Source organism: Pogona vitticeps, chromosome 1 (assembly GCF_051106095.1).
Source record: "Pogona vitticeps strain Pit_001003342236 chromosome 1, PviZW2.1, whole genome shotgun sequence".
Lineage (NCBI taxonomy): Eukaryota > Metazoa > Chordata > Lepidosauria > Squamata > Agamidae > Pogona > Pogona vitticeps.
Genome location: NC_135783.1, coordinates 206880328 through 206899283, shown reverse-complemented (window position 1 = coordinate 206899283; position 18956 = coordinate 206880328). Strand labels below are relative to the sequence as shown.

General features: G+C 39.8%; 1 protein-coding gene across 1 annotated transcript in view; it reads right to left on the bottom strand.

Moving 5' to 3' along the window:
* The window catches only part of LOC110076881 (sodium channel protein type 2 subunit alpha), a 119885-nt gene that overhangs the window by 63116 nt on the left and 37813 nt on the right, over positions 1-18956 (bottom strand). The window contains 8 exon segments of the mRNA XM_078394671.1: positions 3343-3693; positions 8844-9116; positions 10178-10384; positions 10636-10777; positions 15310-15373; positions 17251-17523; positions 18431-18575; positions 18577-18715. Coding sequence (XP_078250797.1) covers positions 3343-3693; positions 8844-9116; positions 10178-10384; positions 10636-10777; positions 15310-15373; positions 17251-17523; positions 18431-18575; positions 18577-18715 — 1594 coding nt within the window.

Here is an 18956-nt window from a genome sequence, read left to right as displayed (position 1 = left end):
TCCTGCATTCGCATTAGAAAACCAGCTAAAGGGCAACCTAAAAATGTCAGAGTTTCAGGACACAGCTCTGATAGAAATATGCTTCTCTATATTAAGCATTTATATAACCATTTAATAAAACCACTGGGCCACTCAGGTATAATCTAAACCAAATCCCCTATGAATACGCAGTGGAAGTAAAGAACAGATTTAAGGAACTAGATTTGGTGGACAGAGTGCCTGAAGAACTTTGGATAGAGGCTCGTAACATTGTCCAGGAGGCAGCAACAAAAACCATCCCAAAGAAAAGGAAATGCAAGAAAGCAAAGTGGCTGTCCAACAAGGCCTTAGAAATAGCAGAGAGGAGAAGGGAAGCAAAATGCAAGGGAGATAGGGAAAGTTACAGAAAATTGAATGCAGACTTCCAGAGAATAGCAAGGAGAGACAAGAGGGCCTTCTTAAATGAACAATGCAAAGAAATAGAGGAAGATAACAGAAAAGGAAAGACCAGAGATCTGTTCAGGAAAATTGGAGATATTAGAGGAACATTTTGCGCAAAGATGAACATGATAAAAGACAAAAATGGGAGGGACCTAACAGAAGCAGAAGATGTCAAGAAGAGGTGGCAAGAATACACAGAGGAATTATATCAGAAAGATTTGGATATCCCGGACAACCCAGACAATGTAGTTGCTGACCTTGAGCCAGACATCCTGGAGAGCGAAGTCAAGTGGGCCTTAGAAAGCCTGGCTAACAACAAGGCCAGTGGAGGTGATGGCATTCCAGTTGAACTATTTAAAATCTTGAAAGATGATGCTGTTAAGGTGCTACATTCAATATGCCAGCAAGTTTGGAAAACTCAACAGTGGCCAGAGGATTGGAAAAGATCAGTCTACATCCCAATCCCAAAGAAAGGCAGTGCCAAAGAATGCTCCAACTACCGTACAATTGCACTCATTTCGCACGCTAGCAAGGTTATGCTCAAAATCCTGCAAGGTAGCCTTCAGCAGTATGTGGACCGAGAACTCCCAGAAGTACAAGCTGGATTCCGAAGAGGCAGAGGAACTCGAGACCAAATTGCTAACTTGCGCTGGATTATGGAGAAAGCCAGAGAGTTCCAGAAAAATATCTACTTCTGCTTCATTGACTATGCAAAAGCCTTTGACTGTGTGGACCACAGCAAACTATGGCAAGTCCTAAAAGAAATGGGAGTGCCTGACCACTTTATCTGTCTCCTGAGAAACCTATATGTGGGACAGGAAGCAACAGTTAGAACTGGTCATGGAACAACTGAGTGGTTCAAAATTGGGAAAGGAGTACGGCAAGGCTGTATATTGTCCCCCAGCTTATTTAACTTATATGCAGAATACATCATGCGGAAGGCTGGACTGGAAGAAACCCAAGCCGGAATTAAGATTGCCGGAAGAAATATCAACAACCTCAGATATGCAGATGATACCACTCTGATGGCAGAAAGTGAGGAGGAATTAAAGAACCTTGTAATGAGAGTGAAAGAGGAGAGTGCAAAAAACGGTCTGAAACTCAACATCAAAAAAACTAAGATCATGGCCACTGGTCCCATCACCTCCTGGGAAATAGAAGGGGAAGATATGGAGGCAGTGTCAAATTTTATCTTCCTGGGCTCCATGATCACTGCAGATGGAGACAGCAGCCCTGAAATTAAAAGACGCCTTCTTCTTGGGAGGAAAGCGATGACAAATCTTGACAGCATCTTGAAAAGCAGAGACATCACCTTGCCGACAAAAGTCCGAATAGTCAAAGCTATGGTTTTTCCTGTCGTGATGTATGGAAGTGAGAGCTGGACCATAAAGAAAGCAGACCGCCGAAGAATTGATGCCTTTGAATTGTGGTGCTGGAGGAGGCTCTTGAGAATCCCCTGGACTGCAAGGAGAACAAACCTATCAATACTAAAGGAAATCAACCCTGAGTGCTCACTGGAAGGACAGATCCTGAAGCTGAGGCTCCAGTACTTTGGCCATCTCATGAGAAGAAAAGAGTCCTTGGAAAAAACCTTGATGTTAGGAAGGTGTGATGGCAAGAGGAAAAGGGGACGACCGAGGATGAGATGGCTGGACAGTGTCTGCGAAGCAACCAACATGAACCTGACACAACTCCGGGAGGCAGTAGAAGACAGAAGGGCCTGGCGTGCTCTGGTCCATGGGGTCACGAAGAGTCGGACACGACTAAACGACTAAACACACACATATTAAGCATTTAAACTTCAACATAGGAGACGCTAAACCTCGAACAGCTATTTTCAAAGGAAGATGAATTTTGTGGAGTACTTTGAAGACACAAAGGGATGGATGTTGTTACCATCAGCGGAGCAATGGAAGCAAAAATATGGCCTTGTATAGTTATAAATAAAATATCTAGTTGTAAGAGATCGTCATTGGGATTCTGTGTATATTTTAAGGGGGAAATTGTCTTTCTTAATTATCGGAGCATACACTAATCAGAGGAGGATAGGATTTATTGTCCTTGAAATCAATCTATCATTTTTGTAAATATGCTGTGAAATGAAAGCATTCGTTTATAATTTAAAAAAAAAAGAAAAGGAATTTGTCTCTCACAAGGGCTTTTAGCACAATTTTACAGTGTTAGCCGTTGTTATTTGGTTAATGACAGGTAACTGCAGTATGTTAAACCTTCTAGTCTTAATTTTATTTTATGAGCTCATTACAATTGTTTGTTTTGCATTATAAATCACATTAAGAGCCTCATCAAATGGATTATATATAGAATTAAATGAGGCGAATTGATATGGCAGTTAGGAAGCTTAACAGCAGGTTGGACGGCATGAGAGTGGAGCCAAGAGAGTGTCCACGATGTTGCAATATTTATTATATTTGCACAACCCTAATTTAAATATTACTTTTCCATAGTGCTTTATCAGCAATGCTTAAGGAAGTGTGCATATGCTGGTTAATAAAACAGCACAGAGAAACTATCCAAAAGTGATCATGCATATCATGACAAAGTTGTCTCTTTTGTGGTCCTTCATCAGTAATTGTTATCATATGTGTCCCTCACTAGAAACAATCTGGGAAAACAGGACAGAGACAGTTGGTACTCATATAAGCACAGCTTCTCCCCACACAGGCTACTCTGTCTCTTTCTCCCCAGAGTTATTTCATCCTACATGCCAGACCTTCCCTCAAGATACTCCGCCCTCAGGAGAAGAGAGGGCTGTAGAAGTGTAGAGGGGTGAGGAATTCTGCCTTGGTGAGTCTCCTTACAAGAGCCTCGCCTACACAACACATCACAAAGAGTCACAGACACTCGTGTCAAACTAAATCAAAGATGATAAAGTGGAAGAGTGATTTTTTTTTTTTTGGTCACCTCTGGGAGAAGCTGTCCAGTAGGAGAAGGGAGTGCTGCAGGACCTCCCACCAAGGAAACCACGCCGTTGCAATCCACACTACTGTGCATTTTCCCATTTGCTGGAAGAGGTGGCACCATCTTTGACGACAGGCTTGCTTGGCTGGTGTTACTGTTGCGGCGCTCGCTGTTGTGTCTGTTTGGCACAAAGAGAGAATCTCTTCTGCTCTCATTGTCTTCCAGAGTGCTGTGCTCATCATCAGCAAAATCATTTTCTGATCCTACGTCTTTGGCTCTCCCTCTGAAGCTGAAAACACTTGCTCTGCTGTTGCGCCTTGGGGAAAACAGAGAGCCACGAAGACTTAGCAAAGACTGTAAGAGGGGGAGAAAAACAAACAAAGCAAGAAGTTAAGTATTTAGAATGAGAGAATTCATCAATGGCTCTAATTTGAAAAAAAAATCATGCTTTTACAGGAAGAGCTATTGATACAAGAAAGGATGCCTTTGCCTACCCATACCAATTTAATCCATTAGACAGTCTGAGTTGTAAATCCCGTAGGATTGACTGCCACAAACCTGTGATACCTAGAAATGTATTAGCAGCACACCCTCCTGGTTTATTTCATAGACTCATGCCCTCTTTGGCTTGGAAGGGGCCACAGTTCATTGACCGAGCACATCATTTGCAGACATAAAGTTCGAGATTCAATTCCTGGCATTTGGGTATCAGGAGGTGATATCCTTGGGTCCTTTTAAGGAGAAAGGCGAGGTAAAAATATTTTAAATAAATAAATCAATCCTCCTAACAACCCCAAGACTGAGACGTACTACTGTATGTCACGGCTGATGATGCTGGACCTCTGTGAGACCTCCTCTAGGCTAAAACACTTCCTATCATCACAGTCTCCTCAACAATCTCCACTGGGAAAGGAAGGCCAGGTATACATTGATGGAATAAATATTATTAATCTTCTTGTTCCTCCTTTCAGTCTCCATACAGATTGTTACAATGCAGAATGATCTGCTGCCCTTTGCTCCATCATTCAAGACAACATTAGTAGGTAATAAATCGTATTTCACAAAATTTCCTCAGCTACTGACTAATCCACGCTTGTGAGCAGATATATCCTAATGTAAAAGAAGCCAACATTAACTAACCACTTGTTGCTTTTACTTATGGAGGGAAGCCTAAAGGCTAGCTACATTTAATTAGAGCTCTGCTATTAATTCACCATTTATTAATCATACCGGCTCATCAATTAATGCCTTCAGCAATGTTCACCAACCACAGGAGGCTTGAAGATGGTTATTCTGGCATGGAAAGCAAGCAGATTCAATTTTTGCTGGTCGTTCTTTCATGTAATTGCCCTAATAGAAACTCTTAATGGAATTTTTTGCTCCCCCTTCACATATTTTATTAGCAGTACTCATGAATAAATAAAGCCATCACTGGTGCTGGGGAAAAACAATTCTTACATTGAGATTTATTACTCCTGTCTAAGAATTTAATTTCAGGCTTGGACACTTTAAACTTCAGTGCTCCCTGCCGAAGTCTGACCTGATTCCTGTTCATTCAATGGAATAATCACGAAATATATGGTTTTAAAACTGTCTCAAGGAGTGGACTTGTCCACAAAAGCTCGCATTAAAACATAGCAGTTAGTCTTTAAGGTGCCACCATGTTTTTGTTTTTTTGTTTTGTTTTGTTTTTGCCTGACATGATTTTAAAAATATAGCTTAACAATTTTACTTTCATGTATAGGTCAATATATAGCATTTGTATTCAACTATGAGCACTGCTTGAGGGGAAAGTCAAGACATAAATTGCCGATGCAAGTAAACAATAGTCCATGAAAGAGACAGAATTTTGTTCTAGTTGCCCCTGTAACAAATTCTGACATATTTTGCTTGATATCAATCTTCTAGACCACTGGTTCTTAACCTTGGGTTACTCAGGAGTTTTGGACTGCAACTCCCAGAAGCCTTCACCACCAACTGTGCTGGATGGGGTTTCTGGTAGTTGCAGTTCAAAAACATCCGAGTAACAAAGGTTAAGAACCACTGTTCTAGACCAGTGGTTCTTAACCTTTGTTACTCGGATGCTTTTGAACTGCAACTCCCAGAAACCCAGTCAGGACAGCTGGTGGTGAAGGCTTCTGGGAGTTGCAGTCCAAAACTCTTGAGTAACCCAAGGTTAAGAACCAGTGTTCTAGACTTTCCCACTCATTACAAAAGACACTGCACTTATCTAATTTATGTTAACTTTACGGGTTTTTTTTTAAAAAACCACTTCAACTGAATTTGGAACAATTAAAGAGTAAAGACCATTTTAACCACGGCAGCACATATCATACGGCTGGTGTTTTACACACATAAAGGTAAAGGTAAAGGTTCCCCTTGACAATTTGTCCAGTCATGTCCAACTCTAGGCGGCGATGCTCGTCTCAGTTTCCAACCCATAGAGCTAGCGTTTGTCTGAAGACAATCTTCCATAGTCACATGGCCAATGCTACTAGACACGGAACACTGTTACCTTCCCACCGTGGTGGTACCTATTTATCTACTCACATTTTGCATGCTTTCGAACCGCTAGGTTGGTGGGAGCTGGGACAATACAACCCACATTTTCATGTAAATGATAATCTAGCCAAAATCTTATCCTTGAAGGCTTTCAGGACCAGGATCTCATGGTTGTTGTAGGTTTTTCGGGCTGTCTGGCCGTATTCTTGAGATTTTTCTTCCTAACATTTTGCCAGTCTCTGTGGCTGGCATTTTCAGAGGACAGGAGTCACCAGAGCACAGACAGAGTTCTGATTCCTGTCCTCTGAAGATGCCGGCCTCTGAGACTGGCGAAATGTTAGGAAGAAAAACCTCAAGAATATGGCCAGACAGCCCGAAAAAACTACATCAACCAAAATCTTATTATTGAAAACTGTATGCTTTAAGGGCAATCATACAAATGGTTTTTGCATTTTGTGGTTGTGGGCTGTGCAACCAGAGGCGACTCGGTGTATAATGGACAGATAAATAATTAAAATAAATATTTTGCTATTTGTTTTATTTAAATGCCATCTTTCTTTCGACAAGGGGACCCAAGGCATCACACAGAATTAAAAATAAGAAAATTAAAAACATAATAAAGGTATATGAGCCTTTAACCAGCTGGGGATCACCGTCCAACTCCACCCTTACCCAGACAAGAGCTTCCTCAAGACATTGGTGCAAGCATTGGTCATCTCCCACATTAACTACTCTAATGCCTGAGTCCCTTGAGACTGACTCGGAGACTACAGCAGATCTAGAACATGGTGGCCAGACTGGTGGCTGGTGTGAGCAAATCTGACCACATCACTCCAGGTTAGCTGTTGAGTCCTGGATCAGGTTCAAGGTTTTGACACTCATGTACAAAGCCTTCCATGGTCTGCGACCATGTTACTTGTCAGGGCATCTTTCCACAATGTCATCTGCCTGACCCACCAGATCTTCCCAGGCTAGGCTCCTCTATGTAGCCACTCCAAGGGAGACCTGACAGTCTTCTACAAGAGGCACGGCTTTCTCTGTGGTGGCACCAACCTTATGGAATGAGCTCCCAGAGGAGTTATGCATGGCTCCCTTCCTGATGTCATTCAGAAGACAACTCAAAACATTCCTTTTCAGGGAGAACAGTGCTTCTGCACTAATAGGGCAGTATATAAAATTAAAGAAATAAATAAAATAAATATAAATTAAAAACAGTTCAACTATAAAACTGATTAAAAATAATTAAATAATTAAAAACAGGCAAAACATTAAACGCTACTTCCCTTAATAACGCCTACCACTGCTTGTGCAATTGCCCTTATTTGATGACAAAAGCAACAGAATCCTGGGCTTTTTCTCCCAGATTTTACACCACTAACTATAATTTACAGTGGTGTGCTGCTTAACGATTACTTCGTTAAATGATGAATCTGCTTTACGATGGGTTTTTTGCAATTGCTATTGTGATTGCAAAACGATGTTCTTATGTGCTTTTTTCACTTGACGATGATCGTTTCCCTGCTTCGGGATTTTTCACTTAACGACGATCAGAAAACAGCTGATCGTTGGGTTTCAAAATGGCTCCCTGCTGTGCAAAACGGCCCTCCGCTGTGTTAGGGATGGATTTGTCACATTACAGGCACCAGAAAATGGCCGCCCTATGGAGGATCTTCGCTGGACAATGAGGTATTTCACCCATTAGAACGCATTAACCTGTTTCTAATGCATTCTAATGGGTTTTTTAATTTCACTTGACGACAATTTCGCTTAACAGCGATTTGAACGGAACAGGTTATCGTTGTCAAGCGAGGTAACACTGTATTCCAGAAAGTGACTGCTTATGAGTTAAGCCATTGTTGTATTCTGGTTCACTGAGATAAAACTGCCAAGCCTTTTGTCTAGAATGAGTACTGTTTTGCTGCTAGAAAGTCTTTCCATAATTCTAATTTTCTCTTTCTGTTTCTACTTTTTATCACTTACTCTGTTTTAGACATTATTGTTTTTAATTATTGCATAATGTCATGGGAACCCATTTAGGCTAAAAAGTGAAGAAGAAAAACAGAAACGGCAATATGAAGGAAGGAAGGCAGGAAATCTCCACATGCAACAAAAAGTACACTTAGGAAAGGGAAGAAAAACACATTCTGAAAATAAATTATTCCAAAAGGCAGACTAGAAATACTTATGCAAGTAAGAAGTACAGTGAGCAATAATATCATAAATCCACATACACTACATGATTCTCTCTAAAACTCCCCCTCTTTAATAGCAGCCATAGCTCAATGGATAGAAAGCATGTTTTGAATACAGAAGAGAGATGTTGCCAATTGGTATCAACAATATTGGGTCAATGATCTGACTCCATTTAAGGCAGTTTCCTATGTTCTTTTGCTTTGAGTACACTAGCAGAAACTGATACCTCTATTTTCATTAAAAACATATTCGTATTGGGAGAATCAGAAGCATATAACTCTTTCATGTAAACATGGCATTGCATTCATAAGTGGGAGAGCGGGCAGCACTCCCATAATGGAGTCACTGTTTGAAGTGGAAAAAGCTTTGACTCCACCAAACAATTGTTCCCAAACAACAATGGGAAAGTAAGAACATACATTTTGGGGCATCAAGGACTCAGCAGACATCGTGTCCTTAAGTGACGCCAGCATCTGCAGACTTTGATCTCTCTCTGCTGTGTCACAGACTAAACTGTCCCACAGAATTGAATAAGAGCCACTTCAGATGAAGTCAGTCCTTGCTTGCATATCCTAAGTTACCTAAAAAATGCCTCCCTGCCGATTTTCAAAAGGACAGACCTCTGCAGACTTTTTCTAGAAAGAAGTTCACTAAGGAGCTCTACAACAAAAAGGACTCCGTTCCATTCCTTGCAAGAAAGACTCCCTATTCTTAGTAACATAAAATCATACTCTTAGCAACCAAAAATATGCATGAAATGCCAGCTCTGAAACTGGGATCACACCCTGTGAATTTGTGTGGGAGTGTACCTGGTGAGTCGAAGTCCTCTGGTCATATGACAACCGCGCTCCCCTTCTGATGCTGTCCTCCGATTCAGATTTAGGGAACGTGTCCACTTCTCTCCTCTCCTCTGCTTCTGCCAGCTCCTTCTGCCGTCTTTTCTTCCTTCTGTTTCTTCTTTCTTTAGCACTCTTCGTGCTTAATTTAGATGCCTCTGAAGAACTCTCTAAGAGCTCCCCCAGTCCACCCACGCCGCTGAAATCTCTTGACGCCACCGAGGCTGCTGCCACAGCTGCTGTTGTCTGTTGTGTTACCGTGCCAGGTAATTAGAATTAGTAGGATTACTTCATTCATCACAGTTGCAGACAAATGCACTATTACATCCAAAGGTTCTTACATAAAGCAATTAAGCAATTAAACACTATACTGGCAATAGTCAGTGCTTCCTTGTGTGAACTGGAACAAAAGGGGGAGGGCAGCTCTGCAACATCACAGCCATATTTAGCTTTACTTGAAGACTTTAATGAAGCTGCCAACAACATCTGCCCATGCTTGGAACCTATCTTCTCCTTTTCCCCCTGTATTCTCCCTGACTGAGAGACCAGCAACCAGAGTCAATCTGAGAAGCCTACACAGAGCGTTTCTGCAATATTCTTGCCAATTTCAACCCAATATGTAAGAATCCCTCGGTCAATGTGGGGATAGGGCAAGAACTTTGCCTCTTCTGAGTTGTTCTCTTGATGGCCTCATATCTTATAGTAGAGCAACATTCAGGGAGGTAGGAAGAGAAGCCCAAGTTCATATCCCCATTTGACCATGGGATGATCCTGTTCTAGTCACTGGCTCTCAAGGCAATGTACCTCACAGGGTTGCTGTAAGGATAAAACCTGAGAGGAGGGCCTTGTATGGCACTATGAAAGAAAGAAATATGTATCAAGTACATACATATCATTGGCTACTTAATAAAATAGCTCCTGAGTGTGTAAGAAGGAAGCAAAACCATGCCCACTTGGTCCTGCCTTCTAGTGATGTGCCAATCCTGACTCTATATTCATGAAGAGGAATGCCACGATCATGCTAGAATTCACCATTCCCTTTGGGGGCGGGGAGGAAACACCTCATGGAGGTCTTTCCTCTCTCTTGTGAACATCACTCACTGGCTTGCTCTCCACAATGCCCACAGAAAAAGTGCAGGTAAAAGACCTGGCAGCACCATTTTTTTTCTCCTCAGTCTCATCACTTCCTCTTGGTGTTGTTCTTCACTCAGAGAAACTGAGACATGTCATGAGAAAATCAAAGAAAGTGTTATTTATGCCACTGGGTTTTAGCACATGTACAAGCACATTTTCCTAAATAAAACTACCTGAGCTTCTTCTTGTTGTTTTTTCAGCTGCTCCAGCATCTGCTGAAACTCGGCCTCTTTCTGCTCAGCTTCTTCCATGGTGGCTTGATTCTGTTCTTCGTAGGCCATGGCGACAACGGCCAAGATCAAGTTGATCAGGTAGAAGGAGCCCAGGAAAATCACCAGAACAAAAAAGATCATGTATGTTTTGCCAGCAGCACGCAGAGTCTAGGTGAGGTGGGGAGAAACAAAAGAGGCGTTATTATTTTGATGTTTACCAATAACTGATAATAAAACCTTCCTTATTCACCATCTTAAAAAAAATAAAATGATACATCAGATCACGACTACATGAATAATGAACACCTTAATAATTATTTGGTTAAAGTTTCTAGTTAATTGGAAAACAGGTAAGCTGCCAAAACAATGCCTCTATTTTAGTGTCACACATTCAACGCTTGCTTCATGACGATTCTCACCAATTGATAGAGATTTTCCCAGTAGTCCTGAGTCATGAGGCGAAAGAGTGACAAGAAGGCCCAGCTGAAGGTGTCAAAACTTGTATAGCCATAGTTGGGGTTTCTGCCAGCTTTTATACATGTATATCCTTCTGGACATTGGCTATGAAAAAGTAAATCACATCAGACATGAATTAGCATCTCTATCACTTGTATTTTGTGCTATTTTCAAAATTCTAATTCCATACTAATGTGATGTGATGTTGTTGACCCCTGATCCCACTCATGGAGGTGCCGAGAAAAATTAATGATTTGTTTATAATGAAGATAAGTACTATTTTGTTTCCCCCCCCCCACCTCCATACTGTTTTCTCATATGAAATTAGCAGAGTAGGCTCTGGTCTAAATACCTTTAAACCTGATGACTTGAAGTAGCGTTAAGACAGGGTCACTTATGACAAGTATGGTCTTCAGCTATCATAGTGATTCAAATGGAAAAAAAATCACTACCACCCCAAAAAAACATAGATTTTTCACCCCCAAATGCAACACAGAACAGTAGAAGCGTGACAAGAATATTTTATGGTTTTTCCTTTTTTCCTACACTGCCAAAAAACATTTCACTTCATCTTTTAGTGTAGGCTTACATCTCATTGTTTTCAATAAGAGTGACTGATTTGGTCTAGTTATTTCTAAAAGGAAGATAAGTACTTGCCGATGTGGCTGTAAGGTTTAGTTTGCCTTCAATCTTCTCTGAGGCACCTGATCGAGAAGTCACATTATCTAAACCTGTTAAAACTAGTTCAGTGATACTCATTCATCTAATCAGAGAAATGTACAGTGGTGCCTCGCATTACGACATTAATTCGTTCCAGCAAATTCGCTGTAGAACGAAAATGTCATAAAGCGAAAATAAAAAAGCTATTGAAACGCATTAAAACCTGGTTAATGTGTTCCAATTGGCTAAGAACCCACTGTCCAGCGAAGATCCTCCATAGGGGCGGCCATTTTCGGGTGCCTGTGCAGCGAAAAATGGCTCCTAAACACAGCGGGGAGCCATTTTGAGCATCCGGCGGCCATTTTGAAAACCTGACAATCAGCTGTTTTGATCGTCGGGAAGCGAAAATCGGTTCCCAAAACAGGGAACCGATCATCGCACAGCGAAATCCCCCATTCAAAACGTCATTTTGCGATCGCAAAAACCTTGCCGTTATGCGGATTCGTCGTTAAACGGAGTGCCCGTCTTGCGAAGCACCCACTGTATACTTCTCTCTGCAGAGGACAACCCACCATGAATCTTCAGGAAGATTTATAGAGGAGTGTATGTCAATTCATAGCATTACATCTGTTATGGTGAGAATTATCCTTTTTTTAATGCAACAGACAACTATAGCTACATTCCTTAAATAATAAAAAGATATTCAGGCTTACTTGTGGGACTGAATATCTATGCAATAATTAGACACAAAGCAAGTATCTGTTAGAGCAGGGGTCCCCAACCCCCGGTCCGTGGCCTTGCCAGGACTGGACCGGGAAACAAATCTCCTGACCCCCCCCATGTGCAGATGCATGTACACCCTCCCCCGCCCACACGCCCCCTCCCACACACTCATGGCCCCTCCCATGCCTGAACGGACGCCTCTCCCCGCATGCTATACCGGTCTGTGAAGGCAAAAAGGTCGGGGACCACTGGGTTAGAGGATAAACTCATTTCTAACAAACTCTTGAACAAACAGACTAAAATTTTGTAGAAGTATGCTTATACAACGGGATTGCATTGGTGGCTTTTTTTAACCCTTCCTGTCTGCTGTTCTGTATTCTTAATTCCAAGTAATCTGCTCGCCCTATTTTAGTTCAAAAATAGAATATATGTAAATATATGTAAATAGCTTTTCGATTGGGCACTGACCATCACTTATTCCTGACAAAACTTTGTACAAGCATTTTTTTTAAACAGCCAAAGTGTGCACTGTTTTTTTTTTTTTTTTGGTTAATTAATTGAGGAACTGAAACAAAATTAAGAAATACTAGATTTCTTCCCTTCATTACAATATTTGTTAACTATTCCTTGCCAATATTTCAAATCATCCTCTGTTAACTGCATTGGTAACATTCTGAATAGAAAATTAATTTTTGGTAAAATTTTCATTTTTACCAATGCAATCTTTCCAAACCAAGATAACTTGAACTTATCATATTCTTGTAGTTTCTTATTAATTACTTCCTTTAGTTTGTTATAATTATAATCCTTTATCTTTTAAATATTTTTCGCTAAATCTATTCCTAAGTATTTAATTGTTTTACATATTTTAAAGGCGTGTTTTTCGGCAAACTTTTCTTGTTCTATTCTACTATAATTAAACAACATTAAGTCAGATTTTTGCCAGTTTATGTTTAATCCGGTTATTTTTCCAAATTTTTCTAAGTGTGTTTTAATTTTATCTATACATTCTAACGGGTTTTTCACTGTCAATAAGGAATTAAGAAATTAAGAAATACCCAATTCATGTAGCCTAAAAAAAATACTCTAGATAGACTGCATCCAAAGTGATCCTGCCAGAAGTGGAAAGCATGTATTTTCGTGTGTGTGTATCTCTGTGTAAGAAAGAGCATGTGTGTGCACAACCTCCTCTGATTTCTTCTCAGGGCCTATCTCCCCATGTCACACATTTTTGTCCTCAAGGGTTTTTGAACTCTCAATTGATTGGAGGGGAGGAAGCAAGAGGAGAGGGTGGGAGAGTCCTGTTTTGTAAGTGAAACAGTATGAAACACAGAACAGCATACCTATAATAATACAGAGATTGTTGAATCAGACAATACTAAATAGTGGTCCATCCTTTTTTCCCCCCAAATATGATGCTGTAGAAAGTCACCTCCAGAATCAACCAATGGCCTTTCAATTCCTTCAGGTTCAAATATCAGAGAGATATGACAAAGTAAGACCTAATTTGTCTCTGCCACTGTCTTTGCACTGTTTTCTGTTGGAAAAACTCTTGTACTTATTGCCAAACTATTTCATTTAGTATCGTTCTTGATGTGTTTCAAAAGACACTACAGTCTGGTTTAGGCTTAACCTAAATATTTTAGGTGTGGCCTGACTCTTCAGCATCTAATTTTGAATTTCTAAAACACAAAGCATTTTTGTTGTTCATCACCACTTTTGTAGTCATTCTAAACATCACTTTTGGTCACTGAATCACCAGACAATTTCTTTAACAGGTTCATTTTTATTTCAATTTGAAACATTTAAAATTTTGAAAAACAAATATGTTTAAACACTTCTAACTCAAATTTCACCAAAATACTTCTAGGCCTATTTTTATTATTTTTTAATACCCTCTCCGAAATAAGAACCAATTATGCTCTAACAAATGCGGTTTTTTAATTTTTATTTTGGGGTTACTTTGGTAAAGTACCATTGTTAAAGTACCACCGTTAGAGTAACTGCTCTCACTTTTCATATTTCCATTTGCTTTTAGCCCATGCACTGATTCAGCCACTACAGCGTTTGTACGCTAATCCACCAATTGAGACAACACTCCATGCAATAGCTGAAGTGAACTGCGGTCCACAAAAATGTATATTATATAAATCCTTTTTGTCTTTAAAGTGCCCTTGTGCTTTTAGTTCTTCTAGAGAACATGGAGTCCGCTCTCATATTGTTTATGTAGTCCTGTAATGATAAATTCATGCAGAGGGATTTCTGCATGAAGCTGAGATAGAGTGTTTGGTGGATAATCTTGAACATACTGATCTCATCTCACTCTGGATATTAGGGTCATAGTACCTGGATACGAAACTCCCAATTAATATTAGGAATCTCCAGGCTGGGTTGGAAAAACTCCTGTCCAAAACCCTGAAGAACTATGGCCACTCCTAAGTGGGTCATAATGCGCTAACTGGACCAAGAGTACGATTTGTATATAAAAAGTAGCTTCCTTTGTTCCTATGATGTTCTGGATCACAGCTTTAGTCTTTTCTAATTTTAATTGCATTTTTAGAAAAAATTATAGAGTATTTATAGAGTATTTTTTTAAAGTTTTTACTTTTTACAAAATTAAAACTAAAATATGAATTCAATAGTGACTACACACAATGCACATTGAACTTTCCCCACCGGTGCCACCTTCACCTTGGGACTAGGTGACCAATAATATCGGTTTATACCCCTTTTCACCCATACCTCTCCAAAACTCCATTGATTCTTTTGCTGGAATATAACCTTTTCCCTTCGAAAAAACATACTCGAAACTCCATACATCTTTGAAATCATTAAGACATTACCAGTCCTCTTCTTATTTTCATTTCACATGTTAACTTATCATTAATTGCTAAGCTCCCCATTTTTAATACCAATCTTCAAGATTAGTTTATTTGTGGCTTTTCCAATTCTTTGCAAATATTAGTCTTGCTACTGTAACCATTATAACAACTTTCTGATCTTTTTTAGTTGGTCATTCTTAATTATGTTCAGGAGGGCAATAATTGGTGATATCTGAATATTGTATCCAATAATTTTTCTAATTTCCTTAAAAACCAGTGCCCATTCTTTCTTTCTTATTTCACATGTTCACCACATATGCATATAGGTCCATTTTTTCTTTTTTGCATTTCCAGCACTGAAATAGTATATTTTTATTTATTCTATTCAGTCTTACCAGAGTAAAGCAATAGAGTATTTAAAAAAATTCTTACCCAGCATCCGAGCTGTTACCACAAAGAAGGGCATCTCTTTGTCCTTCCAAAACATAAAAATTACCTGGGAGGGGAAACAATAAGTAACTATTTTTCTATAGTTTCTGATACTAAACACAGACCTATCAACAAGGGTGAAGGATTACATTTCCAAAAATCACATAGATATTAGAAGTTTTGTTTTGTTCTTTAAAAGTGCATAGCTACAAATGAATTTGTCTGACTCCCTCAATGACCAGAGGTTCTTTATTAATTGAGGGTAGCATATTAATTAGCATTGTCACACAATTAAAGATGTCTTAGATGGCAATCCTATGCCCAGTTTTCTGGAAGTAACTGAAACAAAATGGGGAGTTACTTTTGAGCAGACATGTAGAGCACTGCACCATTAATTAATTCATCACAAGTGTTCGTTAGCTATGAATAGAAGCAACACTTCTAAAAAAAGGGTGGCGGTTGTAGTTTTTAGATGTAGTATCCAGATGAAAGTAGTCACCACCTTAGAGTGCATTTGTTTTCTATGGTTTTTATAAAAACTTGAATTTAAGAAACAGTTCACATTTTAAAAAAGAAATTGTCTGCCTGATTAACTGAAGGGAATTAAAAGACATTTAACCAGGTATGCTACGGCTGCAATCCTTTGCCCACCTACCTTGGAGTAAGCTTCAATGATTTCAGTGAGACTCCATAGACATTCACAGTAATAAACTATAATCAATTACTTCACTAAGAACTGCATCCCACATTTAATTTGTTTGGGTTTTTTTTCACTAAATATTTTATTTAACACAACTAAATCTTAACATTTTTTAAAAATCACATTCTCTTTCAAACCTTGGTTGTACCCAACATCACAAGGCTTGGTAAAAGGTAAAGGTTCCCCTTGACCATTTCTGCCCAGTCGTGTTCGACTCTAGGGGGCAGTGCTCATCCCCGTTTCCAAGCCATAGAGCCAGCGTTTTGTCCGAAGACAATCTTCCGTGGTCACATGGCCAGTGCGACTTAGACACGGAACGCTGTTACCTTCCCACCAAGGTGGTCCCTATTCGCATTTGCATGCTTTCGAACTGCTAGGTTGGCGGGAGCTGGCACAAAGCAACGGGAGCACACTCCGTCACGTGGATTCGATCTTACAGCTGAAGATCTACAGACCTTACAGAACAGAGGCTCCTGCGGTTTAACCCACAGTGTCACCACATCACAAGGCTTGAGCGCACTACAGATGCTAACTTTTTGGTTAATTGCATATGGTTGCGTTCATTTCTTGTCCTTTTGCTTCTGACAGAGGAACAAGGAAGAAGAATGTTAGGGGGATGTCCTGCGCTCCCTGGAACACATGCATCACCTCCTACATTACTCTGACCAGTTTTCCCAATCCATCAGATCTTGCAGGAAAGAAAAAAAATGCCCCCACACAAAATCTCCTCTCTCCTTGTTGCATAAATAGAAGTTTCAGCTGGACTATTGTGTGATGCTAACTCAGATGTGCTAGCTGGGGGAGAGGTGCACTATGAACAGAGGGAAATCCTTTCTATAGGCAGAAATTGCCCTTGAGTCAGCAGAATTCTGCATGCTGATCTCAGAAATCTGCCAGCAGAAAGATCTGACAGCGTTACTGAACTCATGGTTTAGATCTGCAGTAAGAAAGCCAAAAAAAGGAGAAGGGGAGGGGCAGGGCAAAGGAAGAGCCAAATTAAACCAGATCCAAACCCCCTCCAGCCCACAAGACAATCACTATGCCAGCATAAGGTGGGCCAGGGTGAAAGGAAACCTAATTAATTTCCAACAACTGTAGGACTGGAGGGGTTTAGATTTGAGTAACCCAACAGCCCCAATTAGGATGGTGTTGTTACATGGCCTTTCATCTGCAGATGGGCATCAGATTGGAACAAACCACAATACACATGATTATTTATACAAGTTTAGACCGATGTATCTTACGTGGATCCTCGATGTATTCATCCCAGTTAAAGGTGCTCCCTGTATTGTTAATGAAGGTTTCGTTTTCTCCCACTGTGCTGCCGAAATAGGAAGTTATGTTTATTTCAAAGGTAAAATTGGCTGGTGGCCAAATCAGGCACTTATGCCTCAGGTTCCCCATGAAAAGTTGGAGTCCTATTAGTGCAAACACACTCAGGCAAAAAACAGTCAGGATCATGACATCCGAGAGCTTCTTTACAGACTGAATGAGGGCTCCCACTATGGTCTTCAGACCTGCAAGCAGAAAAGGATTGAAAAGTTATATTGAGATGTAACATATTTATCTCATATTTATAAGCCATGCAGAAACAGCAAACAACATCTTGTTTATGAAAAAGTAAAGCTTCATAAACAGTTCCAGCACTTGTGAAAATGTATGAAGAGCAAAAATTGTCTGTTCATGAAACCATTTATTGCAAAATAAGACATTTTATAACTCATGGATTGCTTGGATGTAACAAAGCATTTGCTTAAAAAGTACCCTGTGCGTACTACTTTTTCTTCCTTTAAAAATGACATTTTCACCACTTACAATCCTTTTTTAAAAAATCATACCCTAAGACAAGAAGGGAGATAATAAGAACTCAGGCATTTTCATTTTTACGTCCATTAATATGCTCCCAAACCATGCCTGTCTTTGTCTTTTTTAAACAATTAAAACAAATTAAAACACAGTTCAAACTGAACCATGCAGAATAATCTTTTGCATGTTTACTTGGAAGTAAATTGCACTGTATTCAATGGAGCTTACTCCCAAAGAACTGTGCTCAACAGTGCAGCCTGAAACAGTGAGTGCTAAAAACAACATGGCATTACAAAAATCATAGAATTAAAGCTTTTGGCATGGAAGAACAAAAACTGCTTCTCATCATTAAATGTAGAGCAACAAAGGAAAGTAATCCCCCGAAATAAAATATAATGCATAGGCTGTGCATTCTGTAGATGTCTCATGCAATCATCTGTTAAACGCAAAGGCTGATTTTGCAAATTAAAAGAAATGTTACACTGAAAAGACAAAGGATCTTCTGATTCCTGCCTTTTGGTAACATAAGCCATGATTAATAAGATTCATGCTGGATATAAGCAAACTTTACTTCATTAGAAGTAAGAAGTCAGCCTCCGTGTTTAACCTTGCTCTCACCTGGAATGACTGATATTGTTTTCAATGCCCGGAGAACTCTGAATGTTCTCAACGCTGAGACATTGCCCAGGTCCACAAACTCTGTCACATATCTGTAATAGGGGAGTTCACACACAAACACAATGACAGCACACAAGAAACAGTCGGGAGGTACAAGGGGCCGGCCACTTTGCCAGACCGCGCCACTTCTTACCTGGGATTACAGAAATAGTTTTCAAAGCTCTCAATACTCTGAAAGTTCGAAGAGCTGAAACATTGCCTAGGTTTACAAATTCTGTTACATACCTGTAGAATTAAATCACAGTTACTCAGAATTGAGGCAGAACTTAAGCCACTTTCTTGGGGTCTTTCACAAAGACCACGCTGCTGATTTCACCATTTAAAATTAAAACATTATATCCAACCTAGATTTAAATTTACTAATCATCATCGGTCGTTGTTTCATTGAACTGAAATTTAAGTTTTGTATTTGGGAAGCTGAGCTAGAATAATTTAATAGAACAGCATGAAGTCAAAGAATAGTTTC